Consider the following 19,794-nt stretch of genomic DNA (forward strand, 5'->3'; position numbering starts at 1 on the left):
GAGGTTCAACTGTATTACAAATTTTTGGACCCGATTGGTTGCTCCGTTTTAACGTTACTGTGCGCAACAGACAGACGGGCATTGCTAAATCGACTCCAAATTGTCTGAAACGGATTTCGTCCAAACAACTTGGGTTCTAAAACCATTATTCGATGAGTCAATTTTGTCCCTATAAATGCCCGAAGTCGTATCTCCAAAAAAGTCAAAATTATTTTTTTTATTGAATCTAATACATACATAATTTAATTTAAGAATAATTTAATTGTAATCTCACAATACATGTATAATTTGCCCCCTAGGCTTTCTACGTATTGATAGCCAATAAATAAATAAAATACATGTTCTTGCAAAATTACAAGCCTCTACGTTAAAAAATAACGATCCTATTCAAGAAAAAGCTTTTCGGAAAATGGAATAACATTACAAATTTTGTTGTAATGACGGTTCCCAAAACCAAGCGTTTCCGTGCTTTTGGTTTCAACTTCCATTCGTATATGATATTCCAATAAAACGGGGTTTCATTTTATAACGCTTTTTGATTCTCCTGTAAAATTATTAGGGTATATTCTGAGACACACTTCACGCCTCAAGCATTTTTTTCACCCCATATACCCTAATTTTTGAGAATTTCTTGGGGCTAAGATTCATTAGCATATTTAAAAAGAGTTCACTCTAGTCCATTCATAAAATACTCGAAAAATAAGCCTTAAAGCTGTAAAAAAATTCCGCTCTCACTTTACACGCGAGGTGAAGTGTGTCTCAGAACATACCCGATTATTTTGTAAGTTACCAATTTTGGCATTTATGCTGACGATATACCCTCTGTAGCATAAATGCCGAGGGTATAAAAATGAAGTCAAAATAAAAACATTTGTTTCTTTGAATTTTAGTTTATATTTATCATTTTTTAAGTAATTACTTTTTATATTTTAATTACATATAAACTTATAGTAAGTGTGTACATACAGTGTTTGTGTGCTAGAGAACTGGGGAGGGAAATATGGGATATTACGGTTATTTTTATAGAACTAAAAACGGGGGATATTAGAAAAGAGTGTGTGCTCCCAAGATATATAAAGGAATTTTCTTTGATGTGTGGGGGTATATTTATAATTTGACATCTAATCTTTTGGACATCAAATTTTACTTCTTTTTGCTGTTTTTGCCATTCTGTTGTGGTGGTGGGGCATCATCTTCATCATCCTCTTCCTCATCATCGAGATCTTCTTCTTCGGCATTGCCCCATTCATCAACAATGTCATGGACTAAATGTTGCCCACAAATGTAAACGGGGCCTTTACCTGATGTCAATTTAAAGGTTACCGAATCACTGGGGAATTCTAAATTTGGCTTAAGGACACGAGTTTCACCAGCCTTGAGTACAGCAATTGGGATTTTAAGAGTTTCTTTTTCATTGATTTTCACTTCAGCCTATAAAGACAAAGAAGAGTGTTAATTAAACATCAACTAAATAATTTGATACCGCAACGCCGCCAATACATGTGCTGCGCGGAACACACACAACAACGCAACACGTTCCCCTTCCTTACCTGTACAACATTAAACTCATCATTGGCTTCGGCGCCAAGACTGATCTGTTTAATAATCAATTTTTGATCTTGTAGACCTTTGTCGGTTTCAGCCACTTCGAATTGGGCCAAGGGATCTTTTTCGCTTAATTCAACACCTGGAAATAAAACAATAAAAGCGTTAATTATTATTAATCATTTACAAGGTTATTCTTTTGCCGGCTTTAAATTTCATCGGTTTTCGTGTCGTCTCAGACATGTTTGATTAGAGATTTAACGACTGAACGACGACTGTACCATACCAGTGAATTTGCAAAATCAATACAACGAAATTTTATAATCTTCCTGTGCAATTAACTTACCGTAGAAAGATTCTGTTTCCATTTTGTATTTATTTAATTTGTTTTAAGAAATATATTCAAAATATATTAATATTTATATTAAGTTTCGGGTAGTTTCTGCTTAAAACTTTGTCACTTTACACGTGCCAAAACGGCTATTGAAATGCGTTTGGTTCGTTGTGTTGCTCTCCAACAATCCAGCTAATACAGAGAGTAGCCATATCGTTGAAAAAACATACTACAAAAGAATCATGGTACAATAATACAGGTAGCATTATCAAGCCAGCTGATGGTAACATAATGTGTCAATTGCATTGAATTGATGTCAAATTTTGACATCTTATGTTACCAACAATTGCCGATGCGGCTACCTGTGTATTTGTACCATGAAAAGAATGACACAAACAACCTAATTTAAATGCGTGTCACCCACCGGCAGCACCTGGGAATTCCAATACAGAAAGTTTCAATAATATGAAATTTAGTGTAGAGTTTGTTTTTAACCCGAAAATACACAAATCCAAGTTTACACTTGCGATCCAAAATCCACTGGATTTCACGAAATTTTGAAATACACCCCGGTGTTTACACTTATTTTTTGTTGATTGCAAACATATAATAATCAAGATGGATGCATTTGCGCAGCTGATCGAACATGAATTTTCAAAACAAATTGTTGTAAATTGAATTAGTCATCAAAAATATACGACAATATAGAACTTTACAACTTTATTTTGAAACTTATCGTCAAATTATTAATATATCGTATTAACTGTGTATAGTACTAACAAATGAAAAAAATAAAAAAATATTTTATGTCCAATTTACATTAGCAACTTTTTCGTCATTTGGAGCTGTTTCGTCATTTATTTGCTAAAACAGGCAACATTTTGCGTCATTTACCATACAAAAATAAATGACGATAGCTGCGTCATTTATTCTAAACAACGCACGAAAACACCATACTTGGCCTGTTCCCGTTAGAGTTGTTAAATCTAGTGAACTAGTTCAGTACCATAGTTCGTTTGCGTATGGTTTATTTTATTAAAACAAAGAGATAAAATAACTCATTCGCAGTTCGTTCATGGGAACAACCGGTGTCCACTGAACTATATTTTGAACTAGGTCGTTCAAACGAACTAGATTTTAACAACTCTAGTTCCCGTACTTTATAAAGTGGTAAAAGTCGTAAAAGTGGCAAAAGTCGTAAACGATTTTCATACAAATTTTGTGTACGGGAACGCAAAATGTGTAAAAGTGGTAAAACTTGTAAAAACTTTTTAGTTCTGGAACAGAGCTACTATTATAAGCAGCTCTCTTTTTTTTTCATAAACTACCAAAAAATGCAACTGTTTAATGATGTCTTTGTTTGTTTGTGTGTGTTGTAAAAAAACAAAAATACTCAAACGATGACAAAAGTGAAAATAAATGTTTAAAAAACTTGCAAAAATTATGTTTTTTTGTTTTTAGAATTAATTTAAGTTATTTGATACACATTTGTGTTGTGAAATTCCTATTTCTCTGAATAAATATATTGTGTGCGTGTGTTTGTGTTATTGTATAAGTGTGTATGTGCGATTGTGTGCGTAAGCAAATAACGCAAAAAACAGATGTAAATACACTTCATTTGATTCTAGGATTTCGTAAAACGAAATCATTTAATGTGCATATGTAAATTGGACTTTATAGCTGATACATCATTGCTCTGTTGCAGAACTTGTAAGAATTTAAAATTTTTTACTACGATAACAATTTTTCCTTTATATTATCGATAAATATAGCAAAAATTAGCACATTCTTGCAGTTCTTGAACCACATAATAATAAATTTTGATAGATAAAAGTTGTGTTCAGAACCTGCAAAATATGACTGCATGCAGCAGTTTTCCCGTTTAGTGCTAAAAATGCGTTCCCGTACTCCGAAATATAGCAAGAACTGCACATATCTTTAAACAATAATAGCGCCGAATAACACCCTCTTCTCCAGTTTTCTGCCATACAATTTTGTCCTAGTAGAAACTAGCAGCACGTTCATTTACATCTAAATACGACAGCTGATAAGTTGATTTTGACATTTCTACTGGAGTTTTTGCAATTTCCGTCATTTTTCCGTTCCCGTATTTTTTTAATTTAATTTTATTTATTTATTCTTCCAAGTCCGAAGACTTCATTAAAGAAATTGACAAAACAACAGGATATTTAACTTAACAGAAATAAAACATTAATCGGAGAGATGCTAAACATAGGTACAATAAAAAAACATATAAAAACTTCAAATACACAACTACTTTCCACTAAATAACAACAGAACTAGTGAAGGTATCGGCATATAAAATGAATAAAACACAATCCAGCTAAGAAACTATTCGGTTTCCGAGCAGCAATAGCTCATAACATTACATTTAAAAAACAATAAAATTGCGGAATTTGAGCATCAATCCTAACAATAGCTGTGTTTCAGAACTAAAAAGTTTTTACAATTTTTACGACTTTTGCACATTTTACTCGAAAAAGCGTTCCCGTACACAAAAATTTGTAAAATGTTCACTTCTCTTTAAACAAAAATGGCGCTGAATGACGCTCTCTTTAAAAACTTTTTACACGACAAATTTGGGCGAGTAAAAAAATAGTAACATGGTTGCCGGCGTCTGATTGGCTTATACACCAACTTTGACATTTGTTCCAGTTTTTTTTTGACGTATTTTCCATTTTTCCGTTCCCGAACTATTTCAAAAAACTTGTGTGTGAAAACAAATTTTTTGCAGTTCTCTCTTTTACGAGTTTTACTATTAAAAAGTACGGGAACGAAGCTAATAAAGTTATGTATAAATACAATTTTGTAAAGCAACTCCTTATAAAATGTATCGAACGGTGTGCTTTTTTCATAACTCTGTTGGACTACATCGAAAGATGTTGTGAAATCATAACTCCAATTGCACAACTTCCAATTTTTTTTGCTGCGTATCAAAAACCCAAAACTTGCCTGTGTGACGAAGGCGTCCAAAACAACTGCAAAAACAGTTGTAAAAAAAGTTTGTACAAAATACAGTTCGATAACAAACTTGCTCAGAAATGAGAAGTACTTGCAAGAAGTTGCAAGAATTTGCAAATACTTTTTACTTGCTAAGTTATCGAATAGGCCTATTATCTCACTTATTTTTACAAAAATGTCAAAAATTTGTGAACCCGACAGCTGGGAGACAGCCGACATCAGTCGAGGTATTCTGTAACTTCGATTAAAATGTTGTTAAAATTGCTTTTGTTTTTATAACAACTACAAAACATACAAATGAAATTGTTGTAAAATAAACAATGAGTAAAGTTGTTAAAAAGTTACAGAATAGGGGGGCAGAGTTCCATTTGAAGACAAATTGTCTGGTGTAAACGCCTAGTTGATGGAATTCCCCACTACAAAAATTTCATGATTATACTCAACTATGTCCCAATTTACATTAGGCGAGTTTACTTGCGGCAAGTCTCAGTTTGTAGGAGAGACACGTAAGGGGTATAGAAGTGGAAAAAATTGCTTGTACCGGCAATTTTCAGGCTTACTTACTTAGTTGGCCATTACAGAACATTTGTTCCATAGACCGAACTAAGAAAAGATCTCCATTCCTCTCTGTTTTTCGCTTGACTTTTTGGAATACCGCGCCTTTTCATTTCATCATCCACTTGTATGCTCCATCGAAGCTTAGGCCTGCCGATTCTGCGTGCACCGCCATGAGGCATGTATTCATACGCCTTTTTAGCGGGTTCATCATCGCTCATTCTCATGATATGGCCTAGCCAACGCAATCGTTGCATCTCGATACGTTTAACTATATTCATGTCTTTGTATAGTTTATATAGCTGGTTCATGTCCCGATCCACACTAGAGTGAATTTCATTACAAAATTTCATAAAATTAGGCGTTTTTAGATCTAATCCCTCACTACAGCAATTTCATAAAATTACTTTAGTATGGGACTATGGAAATCGATCTAGAAACGCATATTTTCGTGAATTTTTTTAATGAAAGTCACGCTAGTTTGGTCCGGGACTAATGTGCTGTTTCGTCATTTATTTGCTAAAACAGGCAACATTTTGCGTCATTTACCATACAAAAATAAATGACGATAGCTGCGTCATTTATTCTAAACAATGCACGAAAACACCATACTATTATACGCAACCCTGCTTTTTCGTCATGAACTACCAAAAAATGCAACTTTTTATGATGTCATTGTTCGTTTGTGTGTGTTGTAGAAAAACAAAAATACTCAAACGATGACAAAAGTGTAAATAAATGGTTAAAAAACTTGCAAAAGTTATATTTTTCTTTAATTTTGAATTAAGTCAAGTTATGCTTGGTTTACATTTTCGATATCCACTCGATTTCAACTGTCAATTCCATAGGTTAAACGTCAAATGAAATCCAGATGAGATTTCATTTGACGTTTGAGCTATGGAATTGACAGTTGAAATCGAGTGGATTTCGTAAATGTAAACTTATAGCACGGTTACACTACAGCTTTTTGCCGGGTTAACCCACTTCATGAGGATTTATTTGCTTAATCTGCTCAAATCTGACCAGATTTGCCATACAAAAATTAAATCCTCTCATGGCTGGGTTTATTTTAAATCCGGCACAAATCCACCAAAAATACAGTGTTGTATTCGGTATTTGTGCAAAAAAATCCAACTCTACTCAAAAAGTACCAAAAGTTGCAACTGTTTTTGCAACAGAGTTTGTCGTGTTTTACACGTTTACGATTGATCGCATGAGATTTTATGGAGTTAATAAATCTAAAGTTATTTGAAAATCATAAAATAATTTATTTTTTTTTCATTAGACACTTTTTTAACAAAAAGTACGATTGATACCATGATACAAAAATGTACCCCTGTGTGTAAAATATACCAATATGAGCAAAGGGGGGACGATATCTCATACGAGAAATTGTAAAAGTGTAACACACTACTTTATTAGTTATTTTGTATGTATACGTAAACAAACATCAGCTGACAGTTTATATCCTCGAAAAGCTAAGTGTATCCAGCAAAGATTAACCCACTGGATCTATTAAACCCAGTGGGTTAACCTTCAATAGTGTAACCGGGGTATTAGCATTAGTTGGTAAACATTAGTATGTCTGTCTGGTTACTTTCCCAGCAAGAATTGACCAGCAAGAACTTTCTCAGAGAGTAAGGAGTTTTTATTCTCTTTTGCTAGAAAATTGTAAAAAGTAAACAGACACCTTCCCAGCAGAAACCAGCAAGCAATCAGCTGACTTGCCAAAACAGAACAATTTGTCCGCAACAAAGGAAGCAAACACGTTGTATTTTATTAAAAATAAAAAAGAAAATAAAACAAAAAAGTATTTTTCCACTTTACAAATTTGTTCTCCATAAAACAATACAATTAGACTATGTTATTTCCACAATAAAATTGTTTTTAATGTTCACAAACATAAATCAACAAAAAACTAAAAACGGCTGATTGATTGTTTTCAGGAAGAAGAAGAGCTTGCAAGTGCTTGCTAGAAGAAATTTGTCCAGCAAGAATTTGCAAGCTCTCAGTGAAAGAACTGTCAAAATGTCTCTCTCGAATCGCTCTCTTTTGCTGGTTGTTTGTGTTAACAGACGACTTCCAGCAACAATTGGTACAAATTGTTACAAATTTTAGGGTAACCAGACACAGCTAGTGTTGTGAAATTTTTTTTTTTTTGGAATTAAAATTATTGTGTGCGTGTGTATGTGCGATTGTGTGCGTAAGCAAATGACACAAAAAACAGATGTAAATACACTTCATTTGTTTCTAGGATTTCGTAAAACGAAATCATTTACTGTGCATATATAATGCTATGTTTACATTTACGAAATCCACTCGATTTCATCTGTCAAATCCATAGGTTAAACGTCAAATGAAATCCAATGGATTTCAGATGAGATTTCATTTGACGTTTGAGCTATGGAATTGACAGATGAAATCGAGTGGATTTCGTAAATGTAAACGTAGCATAAGTACCGGTCCACACTAGCGTGAATTTCATTAAAAAATTTCATGAAATTAGGTGTTCTTAAATCGAATTCCCCACTATAGCAATTTTATGATTTTATTCTACTATCTAGAGACGCATAATTTCATGCAATTTTGTCAATGAAATCACTCTAGTGTGGACCGGGACTAAATTGGAATTAATGGCTATATCACACCATATGCTTTTTCACATGTTTGTTGTCATTTTGGGTATACCAATTGGGTATACAGACCATCTGATGTCATAAAAGTGAAAAAGCCTATGGTGTGATATAGCCATAAAGGCCTCGCTACATAAGCTGCTTTGCCTGATTGCCTTACTTACCTGCTTCATTTCTGACGTAATAAAAATAATAGAATAAAGACGAAATTTCGAACTGGGTTGCCATCAGTTGGAAATTGGGTCGGCCTTCTTTGTTCTTTTATTTATTATTGAAGCAGCAAAGCAAGGCAATCAGGCAGAGCAGCTTATGTACGCAGGCCTTAAGAAAGCCTAATTTCATGAAATTATTATACATATTGATATTAGTCCCGGTGTTCACTAGAGTGATTTCATCGACTTCCGAAATTCGAAATTCACGCTAGTGTGGACTGGGACTTAGAGTGAATTTTATTTTAAAAAAATCATGAATTTAGGCGTTCTTAGATCGAGTTCAGCACTACAGCAATTTCATGATTTTACTTTACTATGTCCCGGTACACACTAGAGTAAATTTTATTAAAAAATTTCATGAAATTAGGTGTTCTTAGGCCGAATTCTCCATTACAGCAATTTCATGATTTTGCTCTACTATGGAACTCAATCTAGAGACTCATAATTTCATGTTAAAATTTCAGTGTAATTATTCTAGTGTGGCCCGGGACTATGAAAGTCGTTCTAGAAACGCATAATTTAATTTTTGGCCTGTTCCCGTACTTTATAAAGTGGTAAAAGTCGTAAAAGTGGCAAAAGTCGTAAACGATTTTCATACAAATTTTGTGTACGGGAACGCAAAATGTGTAAAAGTGGTAAAACTTGTAAAAACTTTTTAGTTCTGGAACAGAGCTTTTATGAAGTTTTTCATTGAAATCACTCTAGTGTGGACCGGGACTTTCTTGAGCAAAACATTTTCCATGAAACTCTCCAATATTGTAATTTATGAACTCTGGCAACTCCTGCTGCAGCTTCTACTCGAAATATGGCTACACAATTTGCAATAATTTTTTTGTGTTTCTCACTTAACCCTATCTTCGTCTTGCCGGCTTGCTTTCTGCTGTCTTTTAAAACAAAAAAGAAAGAAATTCGATTTTCTCTGCAAAAGACGCGTGAAATACAGCTACATATTATTTTAATCCAAAGGAATCCATAAAATCACAATGTCTGACGAATCATTCTATGGTAAATATTTAAAAAGAGATTTTCGGCAATAAAATGGCATTAGTATTGGTTAAATTGCGACGAATTTCACAACTTAAAAAAGCATGCAAAAAATGGCGCTCGTTGATGTCTAGAGATAAAAATTCGAGTGCAAAACTGTGTTTTGAAATTTAATTTGTACATTATCCTTATGATATGTTTTCCCCCCTTTTCAGGTGTTACATTGAGCGGCGAAGGCAGCAAAGTTGAATGGGAAGTTCTGTCCAACGATGAAGATTTTCCAAGAGGCCAAAAATTAATCATCAGACAAATTCTTTTGGGAGCTGAAGCAAAAGAGGGTGAATTCAATGTTGTCGAGGTAAGCCAAACTTCAACTTCAAAAAGTCGTGATTAGAGAAGGGATCAAGTTTAGAGTATAACCTTGAATACATTTTTAAAGCTTGAAAATCGTGGTTAGGAGGTTAACCTTACTCGCTAAGAGTCTATAATTTTTGGCAGTTTTTTTATTGTCTCTTTATACGTGTTTTATACTATATGTATATTTTGTGTGTACCATCATTTAAAACACATGCCTGTACAATGTATTTTATAGAGCAGTAGCAACAACAACATCTAGAGAAAAAGCGTCATTAATATGTCTTCTCTATATCACTTTACTACCACCACCACTACTACTCTGCTTACCGGCCGGCGGCTGTGGAAAAAGTGGAGGATAGGTTTCTAAAAAAAAGGAAATCTGGGTAATGTATACAGGATTAAGAAGGCATAACGAGTATTTATATATTGAAAATGTAATTAGAGAACAACCAATAATTGTTTTCCCATCAATTACATGTGAATAGTTCAAGGTCAAGTACAGTGTTTTATGCAAAATTCACTTGGTGTATAATTGTGTATTTGAGTAATGTTATATGTTTGATAAGCCATCACAGGTCAAAGCCATATTGAAACACATACACAATACCAAAACACGTGCAAGGCTCAAGTCTGACCTGACCCATGGATTGTTACCACCTTGCTGGGTTTGATTCTGGTATGACAAATCATTGATTACCAATTCCAGCAAAAAAGTAAGTTGGAAGTCGTGTAATGTGGTGTAGAGATTTCAGTGCATGTTTCGATACAGTTGGAAAAGAATTGTGAAAATGCGGTCCTACACTAAATTGTTGTTATTGCATGTATGTAAATAATTGTTATAGGTCGGAGGATGGCTTCAACAATAATAACCCTTGCTGGGACTTCTCCATGACGAAGTAGTACTTTAAGATTCTTCCCGAAGCAGTCCACAGACAGTCATGACATATATGACAGCTCAAGCTGTTAAAAATACCATTTCAAATAGCCTTCATGCTGGCCGCATGTATTAGTTATCGTGGAATTAATTCGGGCTCAATATGAATTGAGGCGGATTCATCGTCCGAATCTTAACTGGGCTAAAACCACTCGTGTTTGCCTTGGCAACTGGCGTTCTTCTGCTGCGATGGATGGTGGTGGTCTTCAAGTATGGCATTAACACACTATCTAAACCTGCATGATAGGTTCGTTGGTCTAGACTCTAGAGTTTCTCTTTTATACCTTTGTTCCTCTCCTGACATACATGGGGTGGGGGAAGCCTGTCCATTAAATCATGACAGGGATGCTCACACTGGCGCCGAATAGTTTACCGCAGACCGTTCTATTGCATTGTAAGACATCAACAAGGTTTCTTGTGGACCTTGTTCCTGCTTCTGGTCTTATAGCAAATAACGTGGTTTGCGGAGACGACCTAAATATGCGATTGAACCTTACACCCAATATTTTGGGTTAGTTAGTGGTCGGAATCAGTACACCAACTACCACTACGTTCAGTGGAAGCTTCATTTCTGCCGTCTAAGTAATTAACAGTGTGGTAGTGGATTTAGCGGCGGATATTTTCATATTCCTCAGATGTAAGAACTGTACTACGTCAGCTATGTTGACATTTAACCCATAAAATATGCAACGATAGGAACCGACGCCAAGATCGTATCCGCCGCATACATTACGATCTCTATGCCGTCTGGAGGGAGGGTAGCAAAAGGTAGAGGTTAAACTGTTCCGCAGATATCACCCCGCCTTGAGGAACTCCGTGTTTCACCCTACGGGGTTTGGACTTTTTGTTTTCTGTATTCCACACATATAGTTGATAATTCAATGTTTCAAACACGGCTATATCCTCAAACAGCTTGGCGTGGTTGACGGTCAGGTCAACGGACCACAATGCCTGTTCAGTCGCACGGCCTGTTCTGGCTTAGTCCTCTATTGATATGAGTGAGGTTATGGCGTGTAATGCTGTTGTAGTACTATGCATTTTCCGGAATCCATATTGATGTTAGGCAACTTGAGTCGAGCTCAAGCGTGATAGGTCTGTACTGTGTGTGCATAACATCGATTCCTTACATGTAATCCAAGTACTAACAGAGACTTTAGAACCTTATCCCTACTTCTGACATTTGGATATCGATGTGTAGGTGTGATATATGCATGTCTGGTCAGACGTGGTTTCCTTTTTTCGTCTTGCAGCCGTTACAATCATGAAATGTAAATTATATGATATGTTACTGAACAAAATTCCTTCAGTAAAAATTATAAGTTCTCAGTAAAAAAATTTCAAAACAAGTTTCTCAATTCATTCTCTTTTACTGAACATTTGTGTAAAAAGACAACATTCAGTAATAATTTGTAATAATTATTACAAATTATCGAGTACGCAGACACACTTAATATCAATAAAGAAAATAATGAGAAAACTTACAAGGAGTTGACATTTATGATAGGACTAATTATTTTTATTTATCAAACTGAAGTATGTATGTATATAGTTGAATTAATTAATTGAATAACATAAAAGGAAAAATGCTATCGTAGTAAAAATTAGTAGCGTCTTGCAGGTTCTGGAACAGAGTAAAATATAAAAAATAATAACAAATAAAATATAAGGAACAAGTCGAGTTTACGCACTACTGGAACAAAATTTTCTTTAAATTTGGCAATTATTGCGCAGCGTGACGCGTCTTGTTGCATTTATGAAGTCGCGACGATATCTATAAAAAGACGTACTGCATTTATGAAGTAGCGACGAGACGAATCATGTTGCTTTTATGAAGTCAGCCATAATTATAATTACAGCTATCTTTAATTGACTTCTTATATGTACATATATATGTAACTTATTACAAAGACACTATTGCTCTGTTCCAGAATCTGCACTACTACTACATTTTACTACGATAACATTTGTTTCTTTATGTTATCGAAAAAAATAGTAAAACTTAGTAGATTCTTGCAGTTCTGGAACAGACCATATCGTCACCAAAAATGCCCGAAGACGAAACCCACACGCAAATCGAAATTCGTTTTTTTATGGGATCTGATACATAAAGTTAAAATACATGCGCTGGCAAATTTTCAAGCAACGTTCAAAGACAACGATCCTATCAAGAAATGATATTTCGGAAAATGGGATAATTTTGCAGATTTTGTTGTAATGACAGATAAAAAACCAAGCGTTTCCGCTGTTTTGGTTTCATTTTTTACTCCCATTCGTATAGGATTGATAATATCTCGAATACTCGCCCTCATAAGAATTACAGTGGTGTGAAAAATAATAAGGACACTTCAACCCATAACCAAGATTACATTGAAAACTGACTAAAAAAGTAAAAATTACTTTAGTTTATAAAATTTATTGTTTTCTTAAAATGTTAAGAAAAAGTATTATAAAAATATTTTGATTGCTTGTAACCATATTTTATTTATCTTTTATATTTTATACGAATTGTCGTAGTTTGGTGTGTGAAAAATAATAAGGACACTTCATGACATCTTTTAATAAGGACCAAACTTGAAAGAAATTAATGCAGGATTTTACTAAATAATGGTAGATAAAGTGTTTCAGTGTCATTAATACTTTGTAGACGATCCTTTGTTTTCTAAAACGGAAGCGCATCGTCTGGACATCGAGTCGACCAAATTTTGGCACTTCTCTACTGGTATCGCGTCCTACGAACCTGTATAAGTTGCCAAGGGTCGTCATACTTGATGGATACTTTCCCCTGCTTGATTTTTTAACTTCATTCCACAACACTTTGCAATCGGGTTCAAATCAAGGGATTGTATGGGCCATTCTAACAACTTAACTTAATTATCGTGGAACACCTTTTTCATTTTGCCGTCATTTTTGGGTCATTAACCTTGCTGAAGACTCATTTGAGAGGGACACCCCCTTCAGCATACGGAAGAATTATATTTTTCAAAATTTCAATGTAATCTGGTGATTTAAAAAACACTTTGAATACTGTATAGAGACCCCACAGCATAGTAAGAAAATGAGCCCCACACCATGCTGTTAACTCTGCCATATTTAGCCGCCTTCAGAGTATATTTTGGGTTATATTATTGATTTTTTATGTCTTCAACCCTCATAAACTCCTCTATCGGAACAAAAAATATATTTGGTTTCATCAGACCAAAGAATGGTACGTAATTTTTCTTAGACCAAGCGATGTGATTTCTAGCAAACTGTATTATTTGCTGAATATTTTTATACCCTACACCACTACGTGGGAAGTGTATAATTTTTCGTTTAAAATTATACTTTTCTGACACTGTGAGATCTAATGTGGCCACCACAGAGGGTTTTAGGAGTTGTTGATGCGTCAAAATATTTAAGTAGTATTTTATTTGTAAAGATGTGGTAAAAAGATCTTTTTTAATAATCAAATAACGCATTTATTATTATAGTTGCAATTTTTGGATTTCTGCTACGACTTTTATCTTTGAAGTTCACTTAGCCGCATTCTTCACCATTGTTTTTAAAGATTCTAAGCTTTTTCTGTAATTTTTCTGTATGAATTTCCTTCTTTATGTAAACATTTAATGATTTCTCGAGTAGCATGTTAACGATGCGTATTTTATCCATATTTGCAAAGAAAAACTAAAAAATACCGGTAGATTTATCATTTAATGAATAGAAATTAATTCATTTTAAACTTTTACTTACAGGAAAGAATCACAAAAAATAATATCAATTTATTTTTACTAAAACGAAAAAACTGTCATTATTTTTCACAGCAAAAATCACGGATTTTATGAAAAATATTTGTTTTGTATAAAAACTAAACAGAATGAAACCAAAATCGTAACTGGATTTCTTATTGCAATACATGTACATTTTCAAAAACAAATTTCCATCGCAAATTCTTCCATTTTACACATTTTAGGAGCGACCAAAAGTTGTGAATGTCACTGTCCTTATTATTTTTCACACCGCTGCATATTCCATAAAACAGTTTTTCATTTTATAACGTTTTTTGCTTCTCCTGTAAAGTTTTGATTTTGTGGGTTACGTCATCGGGCATTTATGGTGACGATATAAATTAAGGCTGAATTCCGTATCGTCATAATAATAATGTGGTGGAATCCGAAATGCGAGAATAAACTGTTGATGTGAACTGTGTTTGAAATCCGTGTTGTAAAAGATACGATGCAAAATACTGCTGAAACAACATGAAGTAAGCATTTTAGAGTTCCGAAGAATTGTTCAGAATGTTTCGAAGAATTGCTGAGTTGCAAAAGGTAACTTAGTTCAACTCCCAATAGTTTAGCCGATACTGACCAGAATTTCAGCAATTATGTAAAATTTTCTATATTTTATCGATTGTGATGCCCATGATGGAGTTTTTGTTATTTGGTCTGTTCAAAAGATAAGTTCTACTAGTTTAGGGCCACAAAATTGCCAAAAACGCGATAAATGCAAAAAAACTGTAGTTTTAGCATGGTTTAGATGAGTCCATAAAATCCGAAATGGATCTGACAGGACAAAACCCAACTAGGGTTTTTGTAGTTTCAATATGTACTTTCAAAAAATGCTTACTAAAAGTATCTTCAGTGTAAACACCACTTTTCAGTTAGGATATAGTTTGTGTACTGTTCTAGTTTAAATAGCAATCGTTTTTTATTCAATGACACATTATTAAATAAATGACGTATGTATGTGACTATTTAGAACGTAACATTATATCAAGAGGATGACAATATCTTAACGATCACTGTTGTCATTACTCTAATACATCATTTGTGTAATGATGTCATAACTATATATTTTTGATATCTTTTCTTAGTATTAATTACCTATAATGTCAACTTAAATATTATGTTATGCCATCAAACATAAAAAAGAATGTAGACATGATTAGAAATCTACAAAAGAAAACACAAAACAATATTGAAGTTTTCAATGTATATTAACAATGACAAATTATTACCTTATGACGCGGTATATACTGTTTAAAGACAACAACAGCTACAATGCAAAATCAGGTTAACCTGTAATTAAATCAAATTGGATAATAACATATTTCAATGATGTAAACTACAATTCAAATATTCTTTTGATCAAAATATTAATGTATGTCCCAATTTACATTAGGCGAGTTTACTTGCGGCAATTGTCAGTTTGTAGGTGAGAAAGGGTGCTGAGAGGCAAAGGGTTACCATATGCCTCACCTCTCTCTCCTACAAAATGACAATTGCCGCAAGTAAACTCGCCCAATGTAAATTGGGACTATGTACTTAAAAATATTATCAACTTTGTAAGAATTTAAAAACTGCTTAATCAATATATGTTTCCATTTTCCTGCTAGTTCTAAAAAGAATGGCAAGTTCTCAATGAAGTAATGTTCGAAATAAGTCCAGTAAGACTTGCTAATAATTGTTGCTGAATATCGGTTAAACAGACAGATAACGTTAAGAGTTAATCAAAATTTGAAAGAAATGTAATTGTAAATATAATTAAAACCTATTTTTTGAACATTGTCTGTGATTGCCACTTGTTCAGTACATCAATTTCTATTTAATGAAGTCATAACAACCTTGATTTTAATTAACTATATAACAAATTCAATTAGTTGAAATCAATGTAAACATAAAACAAATTAATATGCCATACGACACAATGGCTGATATTCCGAGATATATGTACATTTTCAGATTACAAATTGAAATGCTGATGTGCCCTTGTAACTTGAGGGTTTAAATTAGAGGATTTTGGAAAAGACTTTTTTTGTAGGAATTGCGCGTGTGTTTAATGTCCTACCGCCTGAGCTTAAAACGTTTAGTTTTTCTTCCTGTACTTTTAAGAGGAAGTTTGTTGCTTATGTTCGAGCTAATGAAATTCAAATTTAACTGTGTTTTTATTTTTTTCTTTACGTTGCAAAACTGGGATTTTAAAGTTAACATTTTTATTGCGTTGTAATGTTAGGGAAATCGTATAAGTCTGAATTGTTTCAATTTTCATTAATGAATATTGTGAGTAGTTTAAGTGAAATACTGGGATTATATCCCCTTTTTATTTTTGCTAATATTTCATAATTTTCAATGCAATTTACTCTTATTATATTTTTAAATTTTATTATTTATTTTACTATTAAGTTTCATTATTTTCAATTCAATTTATTAGTAGCATATTTCTAAATTTTATTTTTTATTATATTATTAAGTTTTTTGATCTCAGAGTAGTATAATTTCTGTTGTTTTGTGTAACTAGATGGCAAAATGTGCTTTGTTACTATAACGTTAAATAAATAAATAAATAAATTGAATTGCAAGCATTTTGTAATTCCAACAAAACTTATAGTAAAAATATATATTATTGCTATAATAATTTAAAAAAAAAAAATAACGATTAGGTTATCCAAGACGGATGAGTCCAAGATTTGCACATCGTAGTTTATATATTTCCAATATTTACATCAGAATCAAATATCGATTCGCTCCTTCATGACCTAATAAAATGTTCGATTAAGTGCGTTATGGGCTGCTGAAGGATCATTTAGAATTTTTTATGAAGGTAGTCCATGCGTTTCTCATTACAAGATAATGACGCTAAAGATCTACGGTCATCAATAGACAGCGGAATTTTATGCAACCCCTATTTTTGGTCCGATTCATGTCAATTTTTGGGACTGGGCATATTTTTGGCTTCTGATTACATTGCAATCGAAACTTATGACATATGCAAAATTATGCAAAATGCATAATTTTTTGCATATGAAAAATTTATGCATTTTACATATTTTCTTATGCAACAAATATTTCAATAATAGGTACAAAAATGTTTGAGTGTATGTACAATTTTTCTTTTTAAAATTCTCTTCAGACAGGTCAATAAAATAGAGAAATGTATAACCACAGCCACAACCTTCAAAATACCGAAAATCCGGAGGTATCGTTCTATGGGGGCTATATGAAGGCCTGAACCTAAACCGAAAAATTTTAGGTGGACAGTTTTTTTACCCCCAAAGGAAGACTTAATACCAAATTTCAGCCACTTCGGAGGGATATTGAGGGCACAACCTTCAAAATACCAGAAATCCGGAGGTACCGTTCTATGGGGGCTATATGAAGACATGGACCTATACCGACAAATTTAAGGTGGAAAGGTTTGTACCCACAACGAAGACAAAATACCAAATTTCAGTAATTTCTGTGGGATATTGAGTCCACAGCCTTCAAAATAACGAAAATCGGGAGGGACCATTCTATGGGGGCTATATGAAGATGTGGACCCATACCGATAAATTTCAGGTGGAAAGTTTTATATTCACAACGAAGACAACATGCCAAATTTCAGTCATTTTGGTGGGATATTGAGGTCACAACCTTCAAAATACCGAAAATCGGTAGGTACCATTCTATGGGGGCTATATGAATAAGAGGACCTACACCGACAAATTTTAGCTGGACAGTTTTTTTACCCCAAAAGGAAGACTTAATACCAAATTTCAGCCATTTCGGAGGGATATTGAGGGCACAGCCCTCAAAATACCAGAAATCCGGAGGTACCGTTCTATGGGGGCTATATGAAGACGTGGACCTATACCGACAAATTGCAGGTGGAAAGTTTTATACCCACAACGAAGAAGAAATGCCAAATTTCAGTCATTTCGGTGGAATTTGTGGCCACAACCTTCAAAATACCGAAAATCGGGAGGTGCCATTCTATGGGGGCTACATGAAGACGTGGAACTATGCCGACAAATTTCAGGTGGAACGTTTTATACCCCAACGAAGACTAAATACCAATTTTCAGTCATTTTGGTGGGATATTGAGGCTACAACTTTCAAAAAACCGAATATCGGTAGGTACCGTTCTATGGGGGATATATGAAGACGTGGACCTATGCGGACAGATTTCAGTTGTAAAGTTGCATACCCCTAACGAAGACTTAATACCAAGTTTCATCCATTTCGGTGGGATATTTGGACCAAAAGTCCTTGACGAATAAAAAAGTGTCAGCCGGCTTTGCCGACAGAGGTATAACCTCAGCCAATGTGAATTGAAACTTTTTTCTACGGACAGATAGAATGTATCTATCGTCTCTTCAGAATTTTGTGGCCCTTTTTCAACATTTGAACTTGCCGACAAAAATGTGGATTAGGAATTAACACAAATGTTAAACTTTTGTGGGGGAGGTACCCTTAGGGAGGACGGATATGGGCCATTTTAGAAGTTAAACTAAATTTTGACAAAATATTAGGAGATCCAATGTTTGGACCAAATTGGTTGCACCATTCAAGTGATATCGACCTAACATTTTAGTGATTTTTTTTAAATATTGGGGAGAAGTACCGGTAGTTGGGGACCGGTATTGCCCCATGAAACTAAGTTTGGATAAAATATGACGAAGACCAAATATTGCACCAAATCGGTAGAACAGTTCGAGAGCCACATATGGTGACATAGGGCTTTTTACATCCTTCGGGGTGTTTTCCCAAGAAATATGGACCTGCTCTTGAAAAAACTTTTACCGTCGTAATGGAGTTAGCGAATTCAAATCGCTTCAACAAACATCAAAGTGATTCGAGAGCAGGTCTTAAAGTGAACTTATCCGAAATTTTGTGTGGGAGGTACCCAAAGGAGTGCACAAATATAGTCCATATTCGAACCTGATCTATATCTGCTAGATATATTAGGATATGCAGAGTATGGATTACATCAGTCACTCCCTTCAAGAGTTATCGTGCGCATATTTTTTCCGAAGATTTTTGAATTTTTGTGAGGGAGGTACCTGAAGGAGTGGACCGACATGGTTTATCTTCGAACTTAAACTATGTTTGGACAAAATATTACGAAGGCCAAATTTTGGACCTAATTGACAGATCCGTTCGAGATTTATCTTGCGCTCCAACCACTACACACGGTGTCATAGGGGTTTTTAGCACCTTTCAAGCTATTATCTCAGGAAGTATGGGCTTGCCCCTTATGAAACTTGTACCGTCGTATGGGGGACAGCGAATACAAGTTGCTACAACAAAAATCAAAGCGAGAGCAGGTCCTAAACTGAACTTTTCCGAAATTTTGTGTGGGAGGTACCCGAAGGAGTGGACCGATTGAGTTCATATTTAAACTTCATCTAAGTCTGGCAGAACTTTCACGATGTACAAAGTGTGGCCAAATCGGTTACTCCCTTCAAGAGTTATCGTGCGCACAAATTTTCCGAAAATGTTCGAACTTTTGTGGGGGAGGTAC

General features: G+C 34.2%; 2 protein-coding genes across 2 annotated transcripts in view; one reads left to right on the plus strand and one right to left on the minus strand.

Moving 5' to 3' along the window:
* Positions 1 to 870: 870 nt before the first annotated feature.
* On the minus strand, positions 871 to 2,078 carry Nph (Nucleophosmin). Its single transcript, XM_073964272.1, has 3 exons — positions 1,892 to 2,078; positions 1,551 to 1,687; positions 871 to 1,431 (listed from the first exon to the last, which is right to left on the minus strand). The coding sequence occupies exons 1-3, from the start codon at positions 1,911 to 1,913 to the stop codon at positions 1,144 to 1,146; spliced, it is 447 nt and encodes a 148-aa protein (XP_073820373.1). The 5' UTR covers positions 1,914 to 2,078; the 3' UTR covers positions 871 to 1,143.
* Positions 2,079 to 9,057: 6,979 nt separating this feature from the next.
* Nlp (Nucleoplasmin) overlaps positions 9,058 to 19,794 on the plus strand; it is a 33,972-nt gene continuing 23,235 nt past the window's right edge. Inside the window, exons 1-2 of the mRNA XM_073961796.1 lie at positions 9,058 to 9,266; positions 9,461 to 9,603. Of these exons, the coding sequence (XP_073817897.1) occupies positions 9,245 to 9,266; positions 9,461 to 9,603 (165 nt within the window). The 5' untranslated portion in view covers positions 9,058 to 9,244. The remainder of the gene's footprint in view (positions 9,267 to 9,460; positions 9,604 to 19,794) is intronic.

Source organism: Musca autumnalis, unplaced genomic scaffold (genome assembly GCF_047663935.1).
Source record: "Musca autumnalis isolate F117 unplaced genomic scaffold, ASM4766393v1 scaffold_1, whole genome shotgun sequence".
In the NCBI taxonomy this organism is placed as follows: Eukaryota; Metazoa; Arthropoda; class Insecta; order Diptera; family Muscidae; genus Musca; species Musca autumnalis.

Bases quoted from the DNA above. Each gene is read 5' to 3' on its own strand.
- Nph (XM_073964272.1), bottom strand. From the start codon at position 1,913: ATGGAAACAGAATCTTTCTACG. The intron at 1,688-1,891 runs GTAAGTTAATTG...TTTTATTTCCAG, and splicing joins GGAAACAGAATCTTTCTACG to GTGTTGAATTAAGCGAAAAA. The intron at 1,432-1,550 runs GTAAGGAAGGGG...TTGTCTTTATAG, and splicing joins ATGAGTTTAATGTTGTACAG to GCTGAAGTGAAAATCAATGA.